The sequence below is a fragment of the Globicephala melas genome, chromosome 13 (genome assembly GCF_963455315.2).
Source record: "Globicephala melas chromosome 13, mGloMel1.2, whole genome shotgun sequence".
In the NCBI taxonomy this organism is placed as follows: Eukaryota; Metazoa; Chordata; class Mammalia; order Artiodactyla; family Delphinidae; genus Globicephala; species Globicephala melas.
This window is the reverse complement of record NC_083326.1, coordinates 42,867,363-42,890,292: the sequence shown is the minus strand read 5'-3', so window position 1 is coordinate 42,890,292 and position 22,930 is coordinate 42,867,363. Positions and strand designations below refer to the sequence as shown.

General features: G+C 42.7%; 1 protein-coding gene across 2 annotated transcripts in view; it reads right to left on the bottom strand.

The window, feature by feature from the left end:
• The window catches only part of B4GALT6 (beta-1,4-galactosyltransferase 6), a 65,085-nt gene extending 48,027 nt beyond the window's left edge, over positions 1 to 17,058 (bottom strand). Inside the window, exon 1 of one of the 2 annotated variants that reach the window (XM_030876479.2) lies at positions 16,726 to 17,058. In XM_030876479.2, coding sequence (XP_030732339.1) covers positions 16,726 to 16,840 — 115 coding nt within the window. In that variant the 5' untranslated portion in view covers positions 16,841 to 17,058. The remainder of the gene's footprint in view (positions 1 to 16,725) is intronic. The other variant, XM_060310403.1, reaches the window with a different exon arrangement.
• Positions 17,059 to 22,930: the final 5,872 nt, after the last annotated feature.

Here is a 22,930-nt window from a genome sequence, read left to right as displayed (position 1 = left end):
TTGAACTTGCTCAAAGTACAAATGAACAGAAAATAGATAACGAGAGTAGAGAAGCAGAGTGTATTAACACTCTTTCTCTCACCTTCAAGCCATAAAAGAGAGAGAAACAGAAATCCAGGTTCCACATAAGCTTTACCTCAATCATTTTTAGTAGACTGTCCACATCCTCTCTAGAAAGCAGTCCTATAATTAGATTTAACTTGTTTAGACTTGAATTTATTATACCAGGGTTACAAGTCCCACAAGTTTTTATTACAGTTTTGCTTTCTAATGGACTTTAAAAGACAAACGAGACGAAGTGAAGAATGAAAACAAAGAGAACAGCCAACCAAAAATGTGGGAAAATGTTCAAGAAAAGCCAAAGTAACATTAGCAGCTCTACCTAAACCAAGATCTCAAGTTCAACTGAAATGATGCAGGAAAAAAAAATGAATGCCAACTGATTTACAATCTCTCGGATCATTTAATCCTAAAGTTATACACGAAATCTGTTATCAGTGGTGTAAATATCCTAAATATTTGTTATGCACCAAACTGGAAAAAGAAAAAAAAAAAAAAAAAAAAGACCTGTCATGGAGAAGCAGGACTGAGCCAAGGGTTATTAAGCGAAGACCAGTACTGATTCCCAGCCTTGGAAGAAACAGTACTGGCCTAAGCAAGGATATGCTAGGTGAGAACACATGTACCTCACTGTCTGTCCTGGAAACAGAACTTTTAAAAACTATGTAGCTTTTACTTTTAATTAACACACCTACTCTTACAAAGAAAATGGTTTGAATCTTGAAACCAAGTCAAATTTAAGAAACAAGGAAAACATCCAGTACAGAAAAGGATAATCAAAGTCAAATTTTCCTAAAAACTTTCAAAATATCAGGTAACAAAACCGTTAAGAAAATGTATCACTGATGGCACCTGTGACAAAGGTGAATCATTTACCAAAAGACTGCATTTACCATTCATTAGATGGATGGAGAAGAAATAAAGTGAGACACCAAGCTCTCCAAATGGAAATCTATTAGTTTATTTTAAATCATTCACAGCTAACTGAGTTACATTCCTTAGGTTAATAGTCCTCACGGGTTTAATCCCTAAAGATCAAAACCCATTAAGGAATGAAGCTGTGTTTAAACAGAGGCATTGTTAACAGGAGCAAGGCCATGTGTCAGAGTTTCAAGGCCCAAGAAACCAGCACTGAATGGTCCAGACTGTCTGATTACCAAACATCATGAAAGTCCAGTAATCCACACTCAAGTAACTATACTTGCCTGCTAATTATCATTACTATAAAATATAATATCTTATTGGCAAGCCTGGAAATCCTGGTCTAAAATTTCTATTCCAACTTACAAGAGACGACATTTCAGAAAACAAAGAGGGAAATCTTTCCCATCCTTGCCCTTTGGTCTCAAGACAACTCAGAAACACACTAAAAACTACCACTGGTTAATTAAAATGATGCCATGTTCTCTAATTTAGTTCATTTGCTATTTGCCTCTGCATTGTGAGACATAAATTTAACTTCTTTACCTAGTCTGTTTTCCAGGGGGGACAACTACAACTTAAAGGAAAAAAACTTTCAAAAATCAACAGTTTACAACAGCTTCCAGGCATCCTACCCTGGGTTTGTGTGGAAAGATTTATGAACATGCCTCATTCTCAACTTAATAAAACTAAGGAGTACATTTGCCATAAAGCTGTGTCTCTCTACCTCTTTCCACACGCAGCTTTGTTCACTGAAAGCACGCTGTGTATTCAAGCCAAGGAGACTGTGCCGTCTGCAGTGATCTGGAAAGGCTTCCTAAGCACTGAAGGACTCAAATACAACATCCCTCTGATCCCGACATCCATGTTTCTAATCGTCACAATCTCCAGGTCCTTTAACAAAACCAGAAGTCAACTACAGAGCTGACTGTGAGGGAGACTGTGTTGGTTAGGCATTCTCACACGCAGCTATAAACGCAGTGCTGGAGCTAAGAAAGACAAGGTACAAATACAATTTGCGGAGACACTCACACAAAAGTAAAAGTAGGAACCATGGTGGTGAATTACCACAGGAAAAATTATCTAGAAAGGAGATAAGAAGGTGAAGTTCAGACCACAAATAGGAGACACAAAGATAAAAGACCCCGAGATGAATTAATCTGAGCTTGAACATGGTGAAGAAGTCACTGGACAAAAGAAAAGGGAACGGTCAACCATGTCAAATGTCACCACACAGGCTAACAAGAAAGACTAAAACACAATAGCTTAGAAAATAAAAAAAAAACTAATACCTAGTGCATACTCTACTGGGCATCCTTAGAAGTTCCTTACATAAACTAATCTATGTAACCCTTACAAGCAATCCTATAAGCTAGGTACTAATATTCCCATTTTACAGATAAGGAAATTGAAGCATGGAGTTAAGGGACTTGCTCAAGGTCACACAGTTATTGGCAAGTAGTGGAGCTAGAATTCACCCCCTGCAGTCAGCTCCAGCAACCCAGCTCTTCACCACCATCCCAGTTAGCCTTGAAAAAAGCTATTAGATCACGGTCAACCTTCAAGAGAGCAGTTTCACCCAAATAATGGAAACAAAAGGAAACTAGTAAGGAGTTGAGTGGATAAAGTGGAAGCAGTCCAGTTTTAGAACAGGTAAGTGAGAGCAAGGTCAAGGGAAGTTTTCTTGTAACAGGAGGGACCTGAGCATGACTGTGGCCTGAGTGGAAGGAGGAAAGATGAATTTTAAAGCGAAGGCACTAAGAGAAGTAAGAGGAAGGAGGGAGAAGCACATTTCCGTCGATAGGACAGTATAAGCAGAGGCTGTGAGGTGCACAGCTGCAAAGGATATACAGGGATAAGCGATCCAACTTGAATAGTGTTGGCAGCAATGGAAAATAAGTTGCAGAGGTCCAAATGGACGAATGGGGTGAAAAAACAAAGAAGAGGGGACTAGAGCTCATTGTGAAGATGAGAAGTAACATTAATGAAGGTGAGAAAGTGCCAGACGTGGAAGGTTAGAAAGACTGGGGTCGGGAGAGAGAGCACACCACAGACATGGGGACACCCAGGCATGGTCAAGCAAGGAAAGATGGAAGACGAGAAGCAGACTACCTGATGGTCACCACAGGACGCCAGCAGGGGCAAAGCGGAGCAGAAACGCTCTGAATTGAGCATAACCGCGGAAAGCATCCCAGGGGGGCAGAATGTTGGAGAGCACAGATTTCTGAAGGGAAGGGAAAGGAATTAACATTGAGTAACTACATTCATCAGGCACTGAGCTAAATGCCATATATAAATATACTTAAACACACATATAATTACATTTCACTTAATTCTTATGTAACAGGTTGAATGGAGGCCCCCAAAGATGTGTGCACATCCTAATTCCCAGAACCTGTCAACGTTATCTTATTTGGAAAGGGAGTCTTTGCAGAGGTAATTAAGTTAAGGATCTCGAGATGAGGAGATCACCCTGGATTATCTGGGTTAGCCCTAAATCCAACGGCAAGTGCACATACAAGAGAAAGGCAGAGGGAGGTTTTTACACACACACACACACACACACACACACACACACACGAGAAAGCAATGTGAGGATGGAGGCAGAGATTGGAGTGACCTGGCCACCAGCCTAGGAAGCCAAGGAATGCCAACAGGCACCCAAAGCTGGAGACAAGGAAGGATTCTCCCCTAGAGCCTCCAGAGGGTGCACAGCCCTGCCAACTCCTTGATTTCAAATTTCTGGCCAACTGGAATAGAGTGTGGTAACGTGTATGGCAGCCCTAGGAAACGAATACACCACCCCAGGATACAGGTACAGCTTTCCCCATTATGAGATCAGAAAACAAACTCAGAAGTTACACAGCTGGAATTTTTAAAAATCAAGATTCAAGCACTGGTCTGAATGACCCTGAGGGGCAGCTATTTGGAAGAAGCAATGGCTTCTTCTAGAGGAGAGAGAGGGGCTAAGAAAAAGAAAAACCTTCAACGTAAAAAGTTATGAGGGAAGTGACAACAGGAGGGATAAACAGATTTCAACTAATGCGAGGAGGAAGTCAGAAGGGGCACTTCAAAGTCACAGGAGAGAAAACGGTTTCCCATATAATCCACAGAACACATAAGGAAATAAACAATATGGATAAAGGCAAAACACTGCATGTAGACATCCCTTGACAGTAACCACAGATATCTGAATCAGGTATTCTCTGAATTTCTAAGAACTCACAATAATCTATTTCACATGCTTGTAAGTTTTCTTCTTTCCACATCTAGCCCCTTGTGCAACAAGTTTCCAGACATTACTCATGCAAGTTTGTAAAAGCTAAATATATTATCTCTAATAATAATACTGTAAACCCCAGGATGAGGCCACATGACATGTGAAATATAGTTCATACTTTGCCTAGGACCAAAGTATTGCTTGAGTTAAAAACAAAAAGTAACAGACTTCTAGGCTGTGCCAGGCTGTAAAACAAATGATTCCCTTTATGTCAAAGCACTATTTAAACAGATCTCACTATTTAAACACTATCTTACCATGGTGATAATAATTCAAAGTCAGGTATGGGCTCAAGAAAATCTGCAGAGCAAATAATTACTAGCCTATAATATCTTCCTCCCTATCTTTCCAGTAAGTCACAGGCTGACTAATAAACAGAATGAAATAATTCTGTGGTCAGAATCTCATTTTATCAAGCAATAATGAATACAGTGATCACATACAGTACAGATCTATTTCAGATCTCAGCCAACAGCTCAAGCTTTGCTGATGTAGACACCAAAAATTAACAAAAAATTCTTTCCAACAGGTACTTTTACCACTTCCACTCTGCATTTCAACAGTTTTAAGTTATTTGAGGGTATTACTTGTGTTTGAATACTGATCAAAGTTAAATGTTTTTGAATAAAATTTGACTTTTCCAACAGTCTTATTAAAGACGTTCAGGGTAGAGACGTGTTTATTCAATAAATATTTGTTGAATAACTACCAACTGCCAAGCAGTACCAGAAACTAAGAAGCCATGGGGGTTCCTCTGTAAAAACCAAAATCCTGAAAAAGAATAAACTGCCTAAAACATCGGAATTACTTCTACAACAACCAGACCATCAGTTCAGCCTAGTTTAAACTCAGCTGAAAATTCAAAAACTAGACTCTGAACACATGATCTAACACACGATAGCTCTCAGCACTGTCATTTGTTAATTCACTGTTATTCACTTAAACACATAGCCTCTTGAAAGCATGACAGAAGCCTGAAGAGTTGAGCTATAAACCACATTAGAGAAAAGTAGAATCAGGAGGAAATGAGGGAATCAGGGAAGGAAAAATGCAGACAGTTACATTTTTAATCTAATCAGTAAGGAAACTTACCTAATGAAATTACCGACTAAAAGATGAAACCATAAATAAACACATCCAGGAAACATTATAAATCTGCTGAAAATGAATGATTTCAGAAGACATTTAAAGTGAATGCGAAATGAACCTCTACCCGCTTAAGAATGCTATCTTGAGAAAAAATAAAAGGGAGACCTATTTGAACTATGTTTTACAACCATCCCCAATTTCCCTGTGTTTTCACAATTAAAATATCTTTCATAATTTCAACTTACTTAATCATGAAAGTAAGTATAACAGGCAGGAGAAAGGGGACACAGCATGGGAAATGAATTTCAAAGATTTCCAAAGCTAGAGCATATTTTCAAATCTAAAAACAAGGCATCTTCTCATTCTCTACCACTGGTCTCTTTTCAAAGATTTATTTTTATTTATTTATTTTATTTTATTTTTTGGCTGCGCCGGGTCTTAGCTGCAGCACGCGGGATCTTTTAGTCACCGCATGCAGACTTCTTAGTTGTGGCATTCAGGATCTAGCTCCCCGACCGGGGATCGAACACAGGCCCCCTGCGTTGGGAGTGCAGAGTCTTACCCACTGGACTGCCAGGGAAGTCCCTACCACTGGTCTCTTGATTCAAATGAAAATAAAGTCCAAGTTCTCTTCCTCCAAGTCAAACTGGAAATTGCACTATAATTAGAAGTCACAATATCTGAGCGATTAACTTAATTACCAGCAAGGCAATATATATAAATGATTTCAGTAAAGAATTATTAACACTAGCAAGCTCTAAATATTTAAAAATAAAGAAAGATAATATTTCAATTAAGATATCATGGTATAGTAACAAACCTCATAGAGCTGCTTAGCTATGAAAATATTATAAAGACTTTTATAAGTCTTTTGTTTTGAAATTACTTCCATTGGCTAACATGTAATGCCACATGCTTTACTAACTTTTACTGACCTTGTTAAGTGAATTACAGTATATCTTTCTAATAATTAAAAATACTAAATAACAAATTTAGGATCAACCTATAACTCAATCACATAGTCAGTGCAGACTCATAAAGAAACACATGATCCTGGTTGTCTTAAACAACCTGTCTGTCCATTCTGCCCATTTCCATTCTGGAGGAAAAAAATTCTTCACCGTGATAGTCATTTCTGTCTCCAGTAAAACATGATGCTATAAACAAATTAATCCTTTTTTTAACAGGTAAGATCAGTTCTATGAAAGATCAAATGATATGAGATAACCAGTCTAAAAAGTAAAACTATTTAGCACTAAATTATTTCCCAACCATTTGGGGTATTTGTCAGAAATAAGTTCCCAGGGGCTTCCCTGGTGGTGCAGTGGTTGAGAATTCGCCTGCCAATGCAGGGGACACGGCTTCGAGCCCTGGTCCAGGAAGATCCCACATGCTGTGGAGCAACTAAGCCCGTGCACCACAACTACTGAGCCTGTGCTCTAGAGCCTGCGAGCCACAACTACTGAGCCCATGTGCCACAACTACTGAAGCCCCCGTGCCTAGAGCCCGTGCTCCACAACAAGAGAAGCCACTGCAACGAGAAGCCTGTGCACCGCAAGGGAGAGTAGCCCCTGCTCACTGCAACTAGAGAAAGCCCGCGTGCAGCAACGAAGACCCAATGCAGCCAAAAATAAAATAAATAAGATAAATTTAAAAAGAAAAGAAATAAGTTCCCAGGGTCCAGAATTACCTGAAGTATTAATTAAAAATCAACCAGGATCACAATCAGAATATCTGGTGATAAGACCTGGGTTGCCTTAGGTTAAGGCTTAAGCACCTTCATGTTTGAAAATTGAAAAACCATTCTCTAAACATCATTAACATTTGTTAACAAGCAAAAAAGTAGAAGCTTTCATAATTAGTTTAACTTATACCAAATACATCCTCTTTTATACAGCTTTCTAATTTACGAACGATTCATTCAGACAACGAAGAATCTATGTTTCATCCCTAACGAACATACAACACAAAGACCTCGTAGAGCCAAAGACTTTTACTAACTCGAGAAAATTAATCATGAAAACAAAGATACGAACAGGAAGTCATACTTACTACGCCTCTGGAGAAAAAAAGTTAATTACAAATTTGAGATTTATGTTTTCCTAAACATTTTGCCGTGCCACATAGCCAAAAATAAAACTGACAAACATCCTTTAAGCTATCTTTCCTATTTTAACTGAGGAGGGTTTTTGCTGTGGTTTAAACTGAACTCTGTCAAGTTCTGCCATGACGGAAAACAAGTATGCCCATGAAACAGAACAAATTAAGTCGGCCCAGTATAGGATATACGTGCTAGAGAGAAATAAAATTGGGGTGCTACCTGAAACTCTCCAGTGGGCCCAAGACATGAGTAAAAATACCTAGTAATAACTAGAGTAAACCATTTTCCATGGCATTGTAGGTATCCTCAGAAAACCTTTTAACCTTCAATGGACCCAATCTTCAACTCGAATCACAATATTACTCGTATATTATTCTCTTTGTTATCATCCTGACAACAGGCAGAAGTGGAAAGAAAAGACTTTATAAATATTCAATCACCGGAGCCTCTGGGAATCAAAAAAAGAAAAAGAGATTCAGATGGAAAAGGAGAAAAAAGAGAAGACAAGGGAGAAAGAGCTGGGGGCAGGCTGCTCTGATTAAACTGGTAAAAAAAAAAGTGCAGTCCAAGCAGTGGTGACAAGAGCTAGCATGGTCTAAGGCGGCCAGGAAAATGGACCGGAAGGAGAAAACTGTAAACACACAAAGCCGGAGGGGCTCTCTATTCTCCAGAACTCCCAAATAGGACCTAGGAAATCCAAGTTCTAGAAAAATCTCTCCACAACGTACCTCCTTCTCACCACCTCCACATTTTCACTCAGGTTAAGACAAACATGAGGGGCAGGCTGGAAAGGGAAAAGGAGTCACAAAGGCAGGTGGGTAGAAGTGGGCACAGGTGGAAGAGGGAGAGGGCTGCAGAGATGAACACAGTGCCGAGGAAACGAGGGCAAGGGGCTGAGAAGCCTGTCCGGTCCCCCAAGCAAAGCACCTTCTCCAGCCTTAACCTGTGGTCATCTACTCTCGGCTGGAGAACAGGTTACGAAAGGAACGCTTAGCAGGCCGCTTATTTTGTTGTTTACAGCTCTGTTAGAATGGTCTGGTTTGGCTTCTTTACAAAGAGCAGAAAACCTGCCCCGTAATTACGCTCACTGCTCTCACACTATCCAGAAGAGTCTCCTCTCTTCTCCGTGGGGTATTCCTTAAAGCTGAAGAAGACACAGGTCATATGTCCCCCAAATCTTCAATGTTCCAGGGCAACTCAGGCACAGAAATCCCAAGGGGCACAGTTCAGCTTTTCCAAAAATCATGCACTTCAGTTCTTCCAACAACAATGCGTGAAACTCTGGGCAAGTGGTGATCTTTAGGGGCCTTTCCTTCTCTTCCTTTACAACAAGGCCATACCTCTGGAATCTTGCTCCTGGGGCTTCTCTGCACACAGCTCTGGCTCCAGAGCCAAGGCCTCTGTGTCCAAAGTTCCCATGGCCCGGGGCCCTCAGACAGAGGGGCTCCGGTGGGGAGAGGCTTAGCCACAGCTGCAACCACCAGAGCCTAACGCCATGCGCACAAGCGTATGTGTCCTGAGAAGCTTCGCAGTACATCCTGTGATAAACAGGCTGGTCACAAGATGGGTAAGGAAATTACTCACCCTCTATACATGTAACACTGCCCCGAGAGGAAAATGCATTCTGTTCCCAACAAAATTCCAAATAGTATTTGGAATACCTACCAATACAGAGACGACAAACCTAGATTAGGCGTTTCTCTTTTTAAGGTATCCACAGACACGGCTATTTTTACCTTTAATAAACATTAAAAAGTAGTAATGATAAACACTGCCGCAGAATAAATGCGTCACTACCTCATTCTGCCACGTTGTTTAATAGACGTCAAATTTAATAGACGTCAAATTACCTTATAAAATGGTAACAAGGAGAATGGTATTTAGCATTGTCAGATTTCAATCAATCAATATCCCCTTCAAAAATACCTAATTTCCCACAAGGTCATAGGATTTAGATTCACTCATGCTGAAACAATATAGCTGAGTTAACAGATACGCTCAAGAATGGCAACCAGAGAATAAAATAATAAAAATAAAAGAATGGCAACCTGACGGCGGTAAGCAGCCTCTGAGAAGGCTCCCCTGCCCCTTGAGTGTGCACTGGACCTAGAGACTCTTTTCTGACAAAGAAAATATGGCGAAAGCAATGGGGCTGGGAGCTGCCCAATGGAGAGGTGCCAGGGCAAGGAACTGAGTGAGGCCTCCAGCCGATAACCTGCGAAGAAGCAAAGTCCTCAGTCCAACAACCCTCAGGGAACAGAATCCTGCCCAGATGAATATGTGTGAACTTGGAAGCGGATCCTCCCCCAGTGGAGCCTCCAACCACAGCCCTGAGCTACACTCTGTAGCCGAGTAAGATACCTTGAACCAGAGGCATCCAGCCAAACCGTGTCCAGATTCCTGGCCACTGAAACGATGAGATAAAACATGTTTGTTGGTTTAAGACCCTCAATTTGGAGGTAATTTGTTAGAAAGTAATAGATAACTAACACACTGACCAATCCTGGCATTTTCTCCACTGTTCCTCATCCCCTGACAGCCCCTCCATGTTCTTCCAAGGCGTCTAACATCCAACACTAGAATGGTATTGATGAGTGGGCAGGGAAGAGAACGAACTGGAGCTGCCACACCAAAAGCAGTGATTTAATCGGAAACAGTCACTCAACAACCCTTCACTAAGCCTCTAGTATGTGCCAAGGTAGAAACCAAATCTCTTAACCTAGTCTAGGAAACAGTTTATACTAACATTTGTTCACGTAAACAGAGCCACTCACTCTAAGAGCTCAGTCACCCACCTTATTAGGTATGCATGTCCTCAACCTCCCTCTCCATATGCATCTAATTTTTGCTATCATGAACGCCTTTATCTCCTCTCCCATCTCCAAAATGAATCTACCCATATACTTGATCCCACTCCCCCTACCTGGTCTCCCTGATTCCAGAATTGCTGACTTTTTAATCCATCCACACCAGTACAGCCTAAGTACTTCTAAAATGCAAACCTGATCATGTCACTCTCCTACTTAAAATTTAAGCTCAGTGGTCTGACATTGTCCTCAGGCTGAAGTCCAAGTTCTCAAACCCAGCTTACAAGGTCCTCTATGGCTGGACCCGTATTTCTCTCTCTGGCTGCGGCCCACACTCCTCTCTGATTTCTATTCTTTAGCCCCCTACCCTTTTTCTTTTTTAAAAAAACTTTCCATTTCTCTCTCATCTCTTAGCCTTCAAATATCCCATTCCTACCTGAAGCACTTCTCCCCAGGCCCACCCTTTAATCACCTAACTTAAGCTTCTGGCCTCAGCTTAACCCCCCCTTCTCCCTGACACCTAGTCTAGTGCCCCCATCCACCCATCCGGTGCCCCATAGCAAACTGCACTCCACACTCTCTTCCAGAATAGTTGCTCTGCAACTATGCGAATTTCCCACTGGCTACGAGCTCTATGAAGGCAGCGACCGTGTGGATTCTGCCCAGTGCAGAACCACAGACAAATATGTATGAATAAGTAAATGAATTAAGTCTTCCTAGATCATACGTTGTAATTTGTTCCCTTCCTCAAATCTTCAAACCGTGCCCTCACTCCCCAAGCATCCACATAAGCTCAGGTCTTCCCATCTTATAAGGCTCCTTTGATCCACTTTCATCTGACCTCTGATTTACAATCCAACCCAAGGCAGTCCAATCCAAGGCTAGGCAATCTGGCTGGTGCCCTATGACACCACAAAAACAGCTCTTGTAGTGGCTGTCACAGAGCTCCTACTTACCAAATCCATGATTCTCCTTCCAGACTTTACCCCACTAAACTATATATCCCACTGCAATGCTTGTTTTGCTGATCATCATTTTTATTTATTTACTTATTTTTGCGAAGGTCTCTCTTCCCTTTCATGATCTCTCTCTCTTCCTTCATTTTCCTATTCCTATTTCTCCACGTGCCCTAGGCTGATGGATTTCATCTGTCGTCACCTTGCCTTCAGCCTCCACCAGCTGTCCTTGGGTAGCCATCTAAACTTTCCACAGTGTCAATCACACTGCTTCCCACTTAGGGCTGGGGAGTGAAAAAGGTAAAAGAGCCTCATGGGAAACCCTTCAAACTGCACTTGGGCTTCCTTCATATTCCAATTTAACCCCTATCATTCCACATTTAAGAGTAACTAACTTAGTGAGTCACTTCTGCTTGCACAAGTTAGTTTTATTAACTCAGGTGTGTCAGGGGAAAAATAGATATGTATCATTCACCTATATGCCGAAGACACCCAAATCTCTCTCCAGTTAGACATTTCTCCTGGGCTCTAAGCCCTTATGTCCATCTGCCTACCTACTGACAAGTTCTTCCTGGCTATCCTATAAGCGTCCCAGATCTATATCTCTAAAACCAAAATCGCCCCCTCAAGGCACTTGCCTTTCTATAGTCCCTACGACCCACAGCCTGGTTGTCTAAGCCAGAATACAAGCATTGTCTTCAAGCTTCTCCCTTTCCTTCAATCCCACTATTCACATCCTCTCCACTCTGCCCTGACCCAACTACAACCTTGATCAGGTTCGAATCTTTTATCACCTGAGCTACTGAAAAAACTTCCCACCTGGTCTCCCAGCCACTGGCTCTGCCCTCTGTAACCCACACTCCATGCAGAAGAACTGCTCTACAACAAAGGATTCCAGCATCCCCCTTTTCAGAACTTCTGATGTTTCCTGCTACTCACAAGACAAAAATATTAGCATGGGAAGCCTGACCAGTAAGAGAGGCCCAGAAAAAAGAAATACCCAACACGGTGGCCCAAACCAAAAGAACCCCCCAAAAGAGCCATGGTGACCAGAGAACTTGGTGAGGAAAGAAACCAGAAGGACCTTTGAAACACAAAGCAAACTGTAACAGCTCAGAAGTGCACAACCAGACTCACCTCGCCAGGAGGCTAAAGGGCTGCCATAAGAAAGCTACAGGCAACTAACAAGCTACTCTCTGAGCAAACTGAGAGAAACCCAGCCAGAACGTCGGGGGGACTCTGAGCAAGGACCTACTAAGCCACCCACTCCCACAACACATCCCCACGCCCTGCCCACCCATCCCCAGCTCCACCTGACCCAGCAGGGCACCAACCTCCTTGAGACCCAAAAAAGCAAAGCACATGGCCAGGTGATTCCTCAACGGGGCCACAGGAATTCACACCAAAGTTGCCCAACCGGACTCCATCTCTACGCAAAGAATAAGACAGCCTGAAAGCAAGTCTGACAAAGGTCAGGACCGTCAAATGGACAGTGAAATCTCCCACCCCCAGGGGAGCTGTGCAATCTCCCCCACAATACTGCCCCGCTGATTAAAGGCTCATCAACTTCTTTCTTAACCACAGACAGCTTTAATAAAGCTGTATGAACCAAGGCCAGTTTCTCTCGGCCAGGAAGTTCAGGGACCCCAAGTGCCAGAACACGAGGCTGGGCAGGGGAGACCCGACACTCTTCCCAATCTGGCCCATCTACCAACCCACGCCCTGGATGGTAGCCAGATGGAAATACTCCTATTTTCTGGAACCTACCTTTGCTCATGCTGTTCCCTCTGACTAGAGTCCCTTTGCTCAGTCCAGATAAATCCTATCCATCACCTCCTCTGGAAATCCTTAACCAGACCTCACTCCCCACGGCATGCTTTCTGAGGACCTGATGCAGCCCTTTCACGGCGCTCATCCCACTGTATGAGGGAAGGAACTCTGTCTTGGTCATCTTTTTTCCTCAAACAATGTCTAGCCTGTCTGAGGTGCTCTATTCGTGTTTGCTGAACGAATCTATAAGTCAGTTCACCTACTCCTTTGATACAATAGCAGGTAAATGACTATGTTGTGTTATACTGAAAACAGTTTCACACTAAATGGAACTCCATTTTCAATTCAGCCAAGGCAAGACCTTAGGGGAACACTGCACTCACCTTTTTGTAATCATGCACAAAAGTAGAAAGAGAATGAGAAAAAATTCAGGGCACCAGCCTCTACTGGGTGGGCTAGAGCCATGTGTCCATGGATTTCCAGGGTGGAGGGTGGTCTGCAGACCAATTTCCCTTAGTACTAAAGTTCCTAATATAAAGAAAGTTCCTGTGTTTCTTGCATGAATTAGAAATTTCAAGGAAAGTGTTTCAAATTATTCTTAAAATAATGAGCTTTGAGTTTGCTGGAATTCATTGCAGATTAAAATCCAAAGAGTCAAAAAGTTGTTGAGCCACATGAGAAAACATTGGAAACTAAACATATTCTGCTACCTACAACTGTGTGGTACTATCTTCTCATCAGAAGGAAGAGAGGGAGAGGAGAACACTGAGGAAGGAGACTAATAAGAGTAACTAAAATGACAGGACTGACTGCCTGGGGGAAGACACACGACAAAAATAGGTCTCTGGGCAAAAAACGTAGGAAAATACAATTGATGTCTACTAAACAGGTTGATGTGGATAGGATCAACATGGATTTTTTAACATAAGAGATTTGAAACATTTATTTAAGATCAATTAAAAAATGCTCTCTTACATAACATGTATTTTAGTCACAAGAAAATTCTGCCCCAAGATGTAATTCAGGCTAAAATATGAATTATTTCAAAAAGATTCTATGTATATCTAATGTAAACTAGTTATAAGAACCTAATTAGTTTGGGGTATATCTCATTAATAAGAAATCTGTGATGCAGAGGTAGAAAATAAAACTTATGGTTACCAAGCGGGAAGCAGGGAGAGGGATAAACTGGGAGACTGGGATGGACACATACACACTACTATATATAAAACAAATAACAAGAGCCTACTGTACAGCACAGGGAACTCTACTCAATACTCTGTAATGACCTATATGGGAAAAGAATCTAAAAAAGAGTGGATAAATGTATACGTATAACTGAGAAGTAAAACAACATTGTAAATCGACTATACTCCAATAAAAATTAATTTAAAAAAGAAAAGAGAAAAAAGAAATCTGTGATGAAACGAGAAGTATGCATAAGGCATTTCTGCAGCATACCAAAGTACTGTGGTTGTCTTGAAAATCAAATTGTGCAATAGATCATTGCATTGTGAGCTGAACTAGCCACACTTTTTTCACGGAACACCATTTTTACTTAAAGGTACAACTGAAAAACTATGCTCATTTAGACTTCTGTATTTGACCTACATTTCCCCCAAAAAGAGCAAAATGAGCCTGACGCCTCAAGAAAAACTGACAGTATGTGTTACCAATGACAAAATTCAAGCTTTCAAGCAAAAATCTGAGTTTTGGAAAACTGCTTCTCAATAATTAAAAGTAAGGAGGGTTTTTTGCTGCTAAATAATGCTAGTTTAAGAAACAGATTCAGTTTAACAAACTGTTAACACTTCACAAGTTTTGGTTTTCATTCTTCTTACTGGCTTCAATCAATTTTTTTAAGTTATAAATTAGAAGACCCAAAAGAACAGAGTAGTTTAAATCATGTCAACCTAATTGCCTAGAAGACAACTGCCAAAATTTTTATGCCATGTCAGTGATTGTTCTATGGCAAACATTAAGTATAGAAATAAGAAAGATATATTACTACTTCACATCAATTGAATTTTAAGAATCTACAGATAATATATTAATGCAATAACAAAAAATGGCTATCAAGTGAAAGCTGGAATTCTGATTTCCTTTGGTTAGCTTTTGGAGTAATTTTAATATGTTACTCAAAATACCAAGAAAGTAAGAAAATTGTTATCTAAGTGCAAAAAAAAACTTCTCCAGAATCTCTCAAAGTTAAAATATCTCATAAAATAACATCCCCCAAAGATGTCCAACCTTTAAAGAGCTACATAAGAAAGTAAAAATTGCTGTAGAATGAGAAGTTAATTGATAAGACTTCCAAAATGGCAGAGAATTTTAAGAAAAAGCTTGCTGAATATTTTGGCTAACTACTCTCAAAGCCACTGAGCTATCACTGTCATTTCTACTACAGGCTTCAAGATGTATCCAATTTAGCCTAAAGAAAAAAAACTGCATTAAAAGAAAATAATATGTTGAAATATTCATATTTTTTTCAAACTTTAACCCCAAACTTCTATTTCGGGATATCAAGGTTTCGACAATTTATGCCTTCTCAAGCATCATTCTGAGCTTATACGTTTTACTTGAACCTGAAAATTTAATCAAGTCACATAATTTTTAGGAAACACAACAGTCTTGATGAGGTTTGGTGAGGTCTGTTTCTTCCCTCCCCCCTGCAATCCACTGAAATAATCTACTACCATGTGAGACAATGCCCTGATAATAATTCCATCTTAAAATTCTGCAGGTGTTTTCACTCTGTAAGAGGCCATACATACATTTTTAGCTCACTCAGGGGAGAAATGGTACTGGTTCAAAAAACTACTAATGTCTAAAAAACAATGATAGGAGATGCACAATGTTACTAACTCATTTAACATTAAATACATAATAACCCGGAAGAACTCAGAAAAGTTCTGGAAATACAGTGTTTTAATATCCATATGAAGTTCAGATTTTTCGGTCATGAGAATGCCACACTGGCACCTTTTCAACCAGAGGGGCTGAGAAACCAGGATGTTTACTAAAGAGGCTAATTCAAGCAGATTATACAAAAGTGTATTTTGGACTAGAAACCAAAAGAAAAAATGGTAAATAGGTTCAAATTGTAAACTATCTTGCATAATTGTTAATTTAATCATCTTATCTCAGAATTCATCCTAACAGGTAGCAGAGGCTACCTACCCTTGCAAAGCAGACCCAAGCACATTGAACAATTGGAGCATTGTTTTTACTAGACAACTCATCGCCTAAAAATTCCTGAAGTGTGGCACAAATGTTCACTGACCCCATTCTAAAAAAGCGACCTAGAACACTAGAACAGTACATTCTTGAACTCAATCACATTCCCTACTGTGGGTTCCTCCATCGTATTTTTACAACTAGTTAATATAGCTGAGAGTGTCTGAATAAAATTACGATTACTAAGTTTAAACTTAAAAACTTAATATTAAATGGATAAAGCTGTCACGAATACTCAAGAAAGCGACCAGGGCATCTCGGGCCATCACACCTTATTTTGCTCTGTCCACGTAACGCAGTCTTTAAGTTGTTTAAACGTGCATTGACAAAACTCACATGCCAAAGCCATGCCCCGAAGCAGTTTATGTGACAGGTCTGAAATCGCATTTCAAATAAAATGCTTTCTGCCGGGCCCCTGTTTATACAGCTTCCATCTCCCGTAAGTAACATGCTGCGTTTCCTTCACTGTGACCGTGGGAAGTGAGGGTGTGTCTCGGTGCTTACCGATGCCCGGAGCCACATAGATGAAGTAGAGGCAAGACGAGGAGAGGGAGAAGAAGAAGATGAAGGCGAGGAGGGAGCGATTGGAGACCCGCATCATCCGCCTGAGCACAGACATCTTCCTCTTCCCGGCCGGCAGCTCGGGCTGCGCTCTCAAGGCGGACTTGGGGGCACCGTCCAGGCCCTAAACTTCCATGAATGTGCTAAAAACCACAGGACTGCAGCGGGGTCTGCGAGGGGAGGATCTGGGATAGAGGGGCCAGAGCGGGAAGGAGGAGCGAGGAGGGAGCCGACGGAATGAACGAGAGGCGGGGGAGCCGGGGGAGGGGAAGAGTGGGAGGACGCGCGGGAAGGGGGGAGGGGACGCAGGGCAGGGAGCCCCGGGGACCAAATAACCCGAGGAGGCCGTGAAAGGGCGACGACCCGCGTTCGATACGCCAGGTAGCGGCGGGAGGAGGGGCTTTAAGTGGGGAGAGGTGCGGGCTGCGCGCCGCGGCGCCCCTGCGGAGAGGGCCGGTCGACTGCAGCAAGCCGGGCTCCCCCGCGGCTCCGGCTGCCCGCGCCCGCCGGGGTCCAGGTCGCGAAGCCCCTGCGCTCAGGGTCCGGGCAGCCCGCGCTTGGCAGGCCTGCGCCGCCTCCTCCTCGGGGCCGCGGCGTCTCGTGCCTGCGCGGGGCTAGCGTGAGCGCCGGGGCCGCAGCCGGCGCGCGCAACGCGCCAGGGCCCGCGGGGGCCCTAGGGGCAGAGGAGCTGGGCGCTCGCCAGCGCGCAGCCTCCTCCTCATGCCGCGCCGGGCCCCGGCGTCCCGCGGCGGCCGCGGGAGCCGAGCGCAGGCGAGGGCGGCGTCCCGGCCAGCAGCGAGGGCGCTCCGGTTCCGGCTCCTGCCTCCGCCAGGTGTCCGCCCGGCCGCAAGGGCGGCAACCGCAGCAGCATTACCGCCGCCGGCCCGGGGTGAGGCGCCCCCGCCGGCGCCGCCCCCGCACGGCCCGCGGACACCAGGCGAAGAGCCGCGGGGTGAGTCGCGCGGCTGGCAGTGCCTAGGAGTCCGAAGAGGGGGAGGCCAGACGCCGTCGGAGCCGCGTCTGAGTCGCAGAAGAGGCGGGCCTGCGAGGGCGGGGGAGCCGCGGAGGAACAGCGGGCACGCGGGCGGGATCGGAGACCCCCGGCGGCCCCACGCGCTAGCTCGGATCTGCAGGCGGCGCTGCGCCGGCCCTGAGGAAACCTGGAGGCTCCCGCCCACCCTTCCCCTCCCCTCGTCCGAAACACCGCGCCTTCTGATTGGCCTGCGCCGCACCGCGCCGAACAACCTGCCCCCTCCTCCCCGCGCCGGGACCGGCGCCCCGGCCGCCTCCTGCGTCACCGCCGTCCCCGCCCGCGCGGGGACCCCGGCGCTTCCAGTGCTGCAGGGGGCTGAGGGACGCGTCTTGAGCCTTGGATACGTTCCACTCTGGGGATCGATAATGAAAGATGCTGTGTCTTTATCTCGAGGAGGAAGCTTCTGTGGTGTAGTGTGCGTTCCTCCCAAAATACGCGCTCCGGGAACAAGGTGTTTTCCAGTACTAGATTAATGGAACCTCCCATCCCGCACTTTCTATAGAAACATACTGTCAGGATGTGATACGGATCTGTGTATATCTCTTATAATAGGACTTGCCTTTCCATCTGAAGGTGAGCACTGAATAGCCCTACTTTAGCTGTATCCGTTCAGACGGGGAGGAATAGACTTCTGTGCAGCCAATAGGCCCTTGAGCGCTGCAGCACCAACCAGCTTCAATGGGCAAATTGCTTTAATGCACCTCCTAGATCGTGGTCTACCCTTTGTTCAAAAGCTACTTTTTCCTACTAGCTGGTCCTTAGCTATATCGCATTTTTCCAACGTGTGTTTGTAGTTGTTTCTTTTGCAGCTAATCATGTAGAAAGTGGCTGGATGCCCCCTACTGCCATTATTTGCTATTTCCAGATGCAGCAGTATTGAACACCACTTGACTGCCAGCAAATATGGTACCTTCTTAGCAAGAGACCCATGCCTTCCATCGTCTCTGAGATAGTACTATGCTTTGTGGAGCCTGTAACACCTGAGTTTATAATTCCACCAAGGGCTTTTATTAACTGAAACTCACGCCAAGCCACTACCCTCTGCAAGCCTCTCTTCTCAGCCTTCAAATGTTGGGTGTGATACCAGCTTTCAAGTCTATGGGATTAAACCGGGTTACTGTGTAAAATGCTAAACATGATGTCTGGCACCTAAGATGTTTCCTTACCTCCCTTTAGACAGTTGACTGGATGGAACCACCAGTTCAATTTCATTTCTTAATATTTTGCTTTTTGGAGTACTTACAAGTTACTGAACTTCTCTGGCTAATTTGATATTTAATGTGAAAGGAAATGACACTGTTTTGTAACATTTTTAGATGCTTGAGGGAAATCTGAAATACAAAATGGAGCAACATATTAAATAAGAGATAAAACTCACTTGTAAAAAAATATGTAGATAAAACTCACTTGTAAAAGAAATACGTATGCAAGAGAAAGAAATCCATGAGTGGTGAGGAAGCAAAGTTGTAGTACTTCCCCCTCTGACCCTGCTGACTTTTATCTCTCTTTATTTGCACCAGTTCAACTGTTGTTTATAGTGCTAATACCACTGTGCTGTCTTGGCAATGGATAATTCTTCTAAGGAAAAATTGGCTTTTTGAAAAGAAAGTTTACTATGAAACTAAGTGGGAAGTATTAACATCTTAGAAATTGATGATTAATCTTATTTTAAGAAATATGAAGTCTGTGTACAGATGTGCTTGGCTAGCATAGATGACTGCCATTGGTATCTCTTAACATGGTACTTGTTAAAAATGATTAGTTCTCCCCTGGAGTTAAGCAAGTACCAGAAAACCAGGTTAGTCGGTGCACCCTTTAGCATTGTTGTTCACCAGCCACAGAAGGAGGTGGCCAGGCCTCTAGAGCCAGGCAGCCTACGGTCGGATCCCAGTTACTCAGGTCAAGTGACCTCAAAAGTTACTTAAAGCTCCCTGTGCCTCCACTTTCTCATCAGCTAAAGAAGATAACCATAGTGCCTGTTAGGGCTGTTGTGAGGATTAAACTGAATGAGTTAATTCTTCTAAAAAGCTTGGGAGAGCCTGGTACCTAGTAAGCACTATTTGAATATTTGTTAATTTTTTTTTTTTAATCTCTCCTTTAGATTACTCTCTGCCAACTAACAAGTTATGCTGGTCTCTTCCTATTTAAAAACCAAATTTCCTACTGATTCAGCCATGAAGTTTCAGTCTCTAAGGGTCTGAAGGATGCCTCAGGGTCTCAGTTCATTTGTAAAGCAAAGGTCAATGAAATCCTCAGAGCCAAAGCTTTTCAAGCCCAGATTATCACCTGATACTTCCTTAGGAGCCAGGTAAGGCCCACAGCAGAGGAGTGACCTTACAAAAATCTACTAAGTTTCATTTTATAACAAAGAGACCGTAAACATAAAATCATAAGACATACTACTTACAGTAGCAAGACACAGTAAATTTCACGTACCTGCTTTGTTCTACGTTTAGTACCACCAACTATTCCTTTTGCTATTTTCTATCCACTAGAGACCCTGTGCTCTTAAATATTTGGGTATCAAACTGAATAAGTTACAACTAATGGTTTTCTATTTATGTTAATCAGAAATATATTATTGAGGAACTTCCCTGGTGGCACAGTGGTTAAGAATCCACCTGCCAATACAGGGGACACATGTTTGAGCCCTGTTCCAGGAAGATCCCACATGCCGCGGAGCATCTAAGCCCGTGCGCCACAACTATTGAAACCCACGCGCCTAGAGCCCGTGCTCTGCAACAAGAGAAGCCACTGCAATGAGAAGCCCCACACACGGCAATGAAGAGTAGCCCCCGCTCGCCGCAACTAGAGAAAGCCCGCGTGCAGCAACAAAGACCCAATGCAGCAAAAAATTTAAAAAATAGATAAATAATATTTTTAAAAAAGAAATACATTGGGCTTCCCTGGTGGCGCAGTGGTTGAGAGACTGCCTGCCGATGCAAGGGACACGGGTTCGTGCCCCGGTCTGGGAAGATCCCACATGCCGCGGAGCGGCTGGGCCCGTGAGCCATGGCCGCTGAGCCTGCGCGTCCGGAGCCTGTGCTCCGCAGCGGGAGAGGCCCCAACAGTGAGAGGCCCGCATACCGCAAACAAACAAACAAAAAAGAAATACATTACTGAGATTGTAATTACCACAAAAAAGAGAAATGTACTTGTTTAATGAGATGGATGACATTTTACTTGGTCTGGGCTAGGATAAACAATATCCATTAAGTGTTTTGGACTTGCTCGTAACCTTGGTAAAATAAAAATCAGTAAGTTTGTTTTTCTTGTGAATTGGAGAAAAAAGAATGAAAGAGCACGTAGATCTCAGTTTTATGATTGCTTAGGGCTCCGACCTCCATATTATAATCACTGATTAAATATAGTAATTTTATATTTTTAAATACATGGTCTCAGCATCTGAGCTTCAGTTAAAGAAAATTGTTAGGTTGATAGATTGTGCTTAGACAGTTGAATTTTTTTATTTACATAATTGGAACGTAGATTGTATGAGTTAGACATTGGCATGATTCATAAAATGGAATATGTATTCCAAAATATTGTTGTGGTACGGAAACTTCCCTAAATAAAGCCCATTTTCCCACTGATTTCCACTATAGAGTTCTGCTGAGAGAAAAATAATAGTCCCTATCTCTTATTTAAGTTATATTAAAGAAATCTTAAATTTCTTACATTTGAGATCAAACATAATCACCTTAAAGCTAGATTTTAATAATCTTACATATATGAAATAATCCAGAACTTAATAATACTCTATTATAGTTAAATTTGAAAAAGAAAACCACCGTAGTGCCAACAATCCTCAGTTCAGCAGTTGACCCAAATTTCATACTCATCTTAAATTGCCTTAATCCTTTCATCCTGAATCCAAGATCATTCTTCCACATCATAAGAATGCCCTGTAGCATTTTCAAGTATTCAAACCACTTTTCCTATCGTTTCATAACATCCCTTTGGGGGAGATATGGCAAGTATTATTATATCATTTGGGCATGAGGAAACTAAAGCACAGTGAGGTACAATATCTGGCCTCAGGTCACATGGTGATCAGTAACAGAGCTGAGGAGAGAGCCAAGATGTTATCAGCTTCATTCAGCGCCCTTTCCACAAACAGCACCAGCTCTCATTTTCACACGAATTCCTTTGCCTATCAGGGCAAATATTTGCTTTAGTGTGTATTTTAAATATTTCCAGAAGTAAATATATGCAATCCATTTTTCAAACTTTCTCTACCAATTTTGTCTCAGACATCTGTATCAGGAACCAAATAAATTGTACTACATGGTACATAAAGTTAGGACCCAACTGTCTTCATTCTTGCTTGTCATCAGTTGTTAAGTCAAAATGAGAAAAATGAATAGATTGTGTTTAATGAGAAAATGAATAGATTGTGTTTGCTTCATCCATTCTTTTGCTCAGCTTAATGCTAGGTATATTCAACAGATTGCTAGTTTCCCCTTCAAGGGAATCTGAGCTGCGGGGCACTAGCCACTGACTTGCCCCCTGGAAAAAGAAGCCTGCCCAATGGCAATGGAATGAGAATCTGTTCGGAAAACTATGAAGTTGGAAGGTAGAGGAAAATACAATAAAAAGGAGAGAGAGGAGATTGAAAGAGTAGTTGACTCACATACCAGGCAGTGCCCTGTGCCTTACATGGAGAGGATGCTATTCAGGCTCTCTCCATGGTAAACATAGAGGCTGCCTCTCAACTTGCTTGAGGCTTCCTCTGTATCCAGCCTGCCTGAAAGCTGAGGGAAATCAAAGTCTCTGCACATATGTAACCCAGATACACAGGCACCTCGGGTGTTGTGCACACCAGCTGGACCAGTCAACCCTAGAGGGAAGGCCCATAAACTTGGCTACTGAACAGACAAAACAAATATCCACATTCCTAGAGCAGCCTTGAATTCTAAACAGCAGTTAGTCCTAGGTAACTCTGAGAGAGATCTTCCTTATTAATACACATATCCATAATAAAAAGAAGGGAAAAAAACTCCTGTTACTTGATGCAGTTAAAATAATCTGCTTGTTATAGTCAAAATAGCCTACCCTCAGTCGTTGGATTTTTTAAGAAGTCATTTCCTGAACACGATTCTATTTTGATGATAT